This window comes from Nomascus leucogenys, chromosome 18 (assembly GCF_006542625.1).
Source record: "Nomascus leucogenys isolate Asia chromosome 18, Asia_NLE_v1, whole genome shotgun sequence".
Classification (NCBI taxonomy): domain Eukaryota; kingdom Metazoa; phylum Chordata; class Mammalia; order Primates; family Hylobatidae; genus Nomascus; species Nomascus leucogenys.
Genome location: NC_044398.1, coordinates 38,342,381 through 38,348,380, shown reverse-complemented (window position 1 = coordinate 38,348,380; position 6,000 = coordinate 38,342,381). Strand labels below are relative to the sequence as shown.

Here is a 6,000-nt window from a genome sequence, read left to right as displayed (position 1 = left end):
ACTGATCTAAATTTCATCAAATAAATAAAGTGTGGACAGATGGAACTTGAAGGCACCCAGATGAAGCTAATTGCTTCTCATGAACAGCCTTCTCCACTCATGTCCATTATTTATGTGAAACTCAGAAGGAGCCACAGCAGATATGCAGAAGGACCCAAGGGGCATCCGTGGCACCAGGGCAATCGGACTGCCTCTGGCTTGACCTTGGCAGGGGAAGATGCCTGTGCACAGAGGGCACATGAAGCCTGAGGGGTGTAGGCTGCCAGCCGAAGGCCTGGGTTTCGAGTCCAGCTCTCACATTTACTGCTGCATGGACTTGGACAGGTTGCATGCTAAGATGGCATTGGGCACAGTAGCAAGTGCTCACGGCGTTGGCTGCTACCGTTAGGGATTTGACTGAGGGAGCCCAAGAATGAAAAGAGCTCAATTTCTGCCAGCTCAGTTGGGTGGGGGACTCAAGACTTGTCATTAAGTTGATTTATATTTTAAAAAGTGACATTTCCTGCACATTTGGGTTGGTGGCTGAACAGCTAAGCATTGTGACAACGTGCAGGTATAAAGGAGTACAGGAGTATGTGGCCTTCAGTCTGCTGGCTGAGCCTGTGTGACTACCAAAGTTCCTCCAGGCTAAGGACCTGGACATGGAGCCTGTAAACTTGGATGGGAAAAAAATTACATCTCTGTTCTCTAACCTCTAAGGAACGCTTAGCATCTTCTTCTAATAGTAGTGTGGCAAACGAACCACAGAAACATTACCACCCAATAACTTTATTCCTGGTAGGAATCACAGGTCTTTCCATCCACATTCCAGCTGTTATAGGTGTCTCTCAATATCGATTCCATTTATCACCATGTCGAGATGGTGGTAGCTGTTTCATCTGCTGCCAGATCTTGCTATTTACTGTGTGGATAAAGAAGCATGTGTATTTCTACATCGCAAGTTTAACAAAATATTTTGATAACTTTGTGTTAATACTACTGATTTTTACTATAATCCTTATCTATTTTAGTTTGGGGATTTAAGAATCTTATTCTGAGAAGAGAGTGATAGGCATTCCTAGACTCAGAGGCTCCCATGGCACAAAAACAGTGACCGAGCTGGACTATTGGCTGGAGGGGCATTTCCTGTTCCTGCTCCAAGGCAGAGGCTACTGCAAGGGCTGGACTGCAGGGCAGACTGGCTTTGCCCACATTCCTCTCTGAGACTTACTAGCATGGGTCGTTAGGCAAGAAACTGCACCTTACCATGCTTTGTTCCCACACTCTGTGGGGAGGATTATAGGAGAGAACACTGGGTATAATGCCCCAGCATGTACAATGGGCCTAATCACAGCCAGCTTCTGGTGGAGTCCAGGATGATAGGGGCTTCCTTCAGCCCTGTATTCAGAGAGGCTGAGAGGAACTGAACAGCCTCCTGGCTGTGACTGTGGTTTCCTTCCCCGTCAGTCACGTGGGGCTTGTCCTATCCCCAGAGCCTTGGGTCACATGGCTTATTGTGCCTGCGCTGCCAGGAGCCAGGAGCCAGGATCAGAGTGCAAGCATGAACTCGGGGGTCAGCATGCTGAGGATCCTCTTCCTCCTGGGTAAGTGGGGACTGCAGGGATCTCTGGCCTGGGGGAGCCTCAGTGGGCAGGAAACTGGGGGAGCCTTAGCCCACTGGGGCTTGATCCCTAAAACATAACTCTGTCCCTTTACACAGATGATATTTCTCACTTTGATCTGGTAGTGAGCAATGATCTTGTTTGTCTCATTCTAGCTGCAACTTACAAATGCTTCTAGGCTAAAGGAGAATAGGAAGGGTCATGGCAGAAGGAACTTCGGGCTTGGGATCTAGAAATATCTGGGTGTAAACTGTGGCTCCATTGCTGATAAACTAGAATAAGCTTCTGAAACTCCCTAACTTTCTGAACCAATGAGATGGGAGATAATCATGTTTACTTTTTGGGATTTCGAGAGAGTTAAGTTAAATTTAATTAAGTCAAATCAAAATGCTGGCATAGAATGAGAACATGTAGGCATGTAGATGCTGCTGTACAGTTAATGTTGAATCAGAATTCTCATGCAGTGAAGCAGACCGTTTGCTACTCAGAGGTATCTTTGTTTTTAAAAATTATCTTTAATGTATTCATTGAAAGAAGGAAGAAAGGAGAGAGGCAAAGACTAAAACAAAGTAGGGCCAAATGGAGAGAGAGAAATATAAAATCAGAGAAGTAGACAGAGAGGAAGAAACTCAGAGAGAGAGAGAGAGAGACAGAGACATAGAGAGATGGTTAAAAATATGCATAGATGGAGACAGAGATGGAGAGAGACACGTGGCTTTACAAAGTCCCCTCTGATATCAACTGTTGTTTCCTAAAAAGGCAGCATATGTCCCTCATATATACAAAGATGTTCCTTCCCAGAACTTGCACTGGGCCAAGACTCAATGGCAAGCAGTCTGTCTCCAGATTAAATCTTGTGTCTCCAGACCAATAGGTTGTACCCTGAATGCAGGCAAAGTTAGTGCTGTGGGCAGGTTTCCATCTAAAGTCTGCACTAAGCAGGGGATAGCAAAGACTTTGGCCTGGGGAGTTGGCATGTCAGACAGATAGCCAGCCACATCATCCACCAGTTTACACATGGAAACGGGCCCTTGGCGGTGACTGTGAAGGGATGGCAGGCACCAGCAAGCAGCAATTAAGGGTGTGCACGGTGGTTAGATGCAGTGTGCCTGCCCAGAGATGTGGTGGAAGGTAAGAGAAGTTGTAACCCTTATTTCTGCTTTTGACTTATCTAGATAAACAAACTAGTCTGTCCTGGTACAAAAAAAGGAAGTTAAATTTAAGAAATCCAATGAAAAATGTGCAAATTATATAAACAGGCAATTCATTGAAGAATTACAGACAATAAAACTTTAAAATGTCCAGTCTCACAAATAATAAAAGAACTAACAACACCTCGCATTTTTTAGTGTGTCGATGTGCTGGGTGCTCTGCTGAAGATGTTACATGAGCTCATTTGGTCCCCACAGCGACTCTGTGCAATAGGTGCCACAATTACCTGCATGTTATAGATGAGGTTTTAATCACTAGGCCAAGGCATCACAACTCGTTTGTGCTTTCATATACTATTGGTAGAGGTACACAGTGGTTAGGAGCGGGTAGCCAGTACGAGACTCCCTAAATGTTCATCCCTGTTCTGTTGTTTACCAGCCTGGAAAACTTGGACAAAGAATTAATCCTCTCTGTGCTCAGTTTTCTCATCTGTGAGTTGGGGACACCTCATAGGACTATTGGGAAAATGAAATCTGTTACCACATTTAAAGCACTTAGCATGGGATGTGATACGTGGTGAGCACTCACTATTGGATATGACGGGACTCATTTATTCACTCTTCAGAGGGCAATTTGGCAAAATCTGGGTGTCAATGTAAGCAAAATGTAAGATGTTCATAACCCTTCACCCAGAAATTCCACCTCCAGGAATATAACCTGATGAAATAATAGGGTAAAAGCCTCCCAAAATATTTCACAGAGTATTATTCAACACTGCTGAAACCAGAAACAAGTGAATTTGACTAAGTTAATTATGCTTTAGTATTTCCGACAATATCCAATATATTTAGTTGAAAGACATGCCCTTCTATGAGCTGACACGATGAAACAGAAGTGATGAAGTGATAGTTACAGGTTAGAGTTCCGTAGTAATATTTTGCATGTGTTTAGTCTTCTTCTTCTTCTTCTTCTTCTTCTTCTTCTTTCTTCTTCTTCTTCTTCTTCTTCTTCTTCTTCTTCTTCTTCTTCTTCTTCTTCTTCTTCTTCTTCTTCTTCTTCTTCTTCTTTCTTCTTCTTCTTTCTTCTTTCTTCTTCCTCCTCCTCCTCCTCCTCCTCCTCCTCCTCCTCGAGATGGAATTTCGCTCTTGTTGCCCAGGCTGGAGTGCAATGGCGCGATCTCGGCTCACTGCAACCTCCACCTCCCGGGTTCAAGCGATTCTCCTGCCTCAGCCTCCCGAGTAGCTGGGATTACAGGCATGTGCCCCCACACCTGGCTAATTTCATATTTTTAGTAGAGATGGGGTTTCTCCATGTTGGCCAGGCTGGTCTTGAACTCCTGACCTCAGGTGTTCCACCCACCTCGGCCTCCAAAAGTGCTGGGATTACAGGCGTGAGCCACCGCGCCTGGCTATCCTTTACTCTTCTTAGGAAAAAGAATTACACAGCATCTTAGTTTCGCTGTATTGGCATTTTTCATAATGATTGTATATGTTGTTAATTCCAGTAAGCAAATGTTTGTGAACAAAAAGCGAACATGACAGCCTGTTGAAAGCAAATGAAGGAAACGCTGGGCTTCCCCTTTATTGACTGGAGAAATGGGCCTAGAGCACTATTTAGTGCAATCTACTGGCAGATGGGGGTCTGTGAGGGTGGGTGACCAGGCCAGTCACCCAGGGTGTATGAGAACTGTACCTCAGGGGACTTGGGGGGCATGGGGGCACTCTCTGTCCAGTCCCTCTGTGACATCCAGGATCCCAAGTATGACTGGGGGACCCTGGGATGAGAAACCAGGCCAGTCTTTCCCACACACAGAGTAGGTAGAAAGTTTTTAAAGAAACAATATTTGAATATTATCTAAATATTTTTCAAACACTGAGATTAATGGAACAGACATTTATGGAGCCAACACTCTGCATTACCAAATGTTAAATTTTTTTTTAGATATATATTTAAAGGTAGGTAGCTAAATCAATGTATCCATCAGAGAAACAGAATGTAAGAGGTGGAGTTTGGCTCTCTTCCTCCTCTTGTTTTCCTCCCTCCCCAGAGGGAGAGGCACCCCAGGGTTGGCTGTGCTTCCTTCCTGGGTTACTTTGCAGCTGTTAAAAACTGCAGGAATCCACCACAGCATAGTTAACAAGTTGCATTATCCACCCATTCTGATAATATGGGTCAAATGCATTCATCCCAACTACTCTGCAAGTTTCCGCAGAAACACTGTCATTTATCTGATTGTTTATCCATTCCCACACTGTCAGAATTTAGGTTGTCTCTAACTTGCAGCCTGATGGCTGATGCTTTGATGAGCCCTCTCGCCCCACCTCCTGGAACCCACCTGCAGCTGTTTTTCTAGCAGACACCCCTGGCAGGGGAAATGTCGTGTCAATTCTCCTTTTATTGGATATTGCCAAATTGCTCTCCACCAGGGGATTGTGGCCACATCTGTTCCTTACATACTCAGTAATACTTGATACTGCCCAACTTCTCAATTCTTGACAATTAGAGAGGTATAAAATTTTATCTCAAAGTTTTTATTTTAGTTTGTGTGTTCCTAATTACTACTAAGAATAACTACTTTCTCTACCTTATCAGACAGCCCATTCTCCTTTTCTGTAGATTTCTGATTTTATATACCTTTCTCCCAAGTTGTATTTGATTATTGGTCTTTTATGTAGTATTCTGGATATTAATTATTTGTATGTTTCATGTGTTGCAAATATCTTCTCTCAGTATATTGCTTATCTTTTATCTTTGTGGCATCCTTTGTCGTGAGAAGTCTTTCAATGTGATGTAATCACATTTATTGGTCTTTTCCTTTTTGTGTGCTTGGTTTTTCTGTGTTAAGAAACATTTAAAAAAGTTATTTTTACTTTAAAGTGGTTTCATTTTTTATGATTAGGTCTTTAATTTATTTGGAATTTATTTTTATTTATGGCCTAAAGAAAGGATCTAATTTTAATGTTTTCTGTATGGGACATCAGTTGTTGCAATATCACCTGTGTAATAATCTTTCCTTTCTTTGCTTTGCAATGATTCTATATTGCAAATATATTCTATGTCTATTCTGTACCCATTTAATATGTCTGAACCAGTAATGGGCTTCATCTTCTGTGCCACTTTTTGCATCTGTCTCTCTTTGAATCATGCCACAATGTTTTATTTGCTATAGCTGACTAATCTTGATAGCTTGCAGGTGAAATATCTACTGCTTGTCACTGTTGTTGCTAGAATCATTTTGGTCCTTAAT

General features: G+C 42.9%; 1 protein-coding gene across 6 annotated transcripts in view; it reads left to right on the top strand.

The window, feature by feature from the left end:
- The first annotated feature begins 1,498 nt into the window (after positions 1-1,498).
- TMEM273 (transmembrane protein 273) overlaps positions 1,499-6,000 on the top strand; it is a 33,872-nt gene continuing 29,370 nt past the window's right edge. For all 6 annotated transcript variants that reach the window (XM_030798065.1, XM_030798067.1, XM_030798066.1 and 3 more), the window contains exon 1: positions 1,499-1,583. In XM_030798065.1, the coding sequence (XP_030653925.1) occupies positions 1,541-1,583 (43 nt within the window). In that variant the 5' untranslated portion in view covers positions 1,499-1,540. The remainder of the gene's footprint in view (positions 1,584-6,000) is intronic.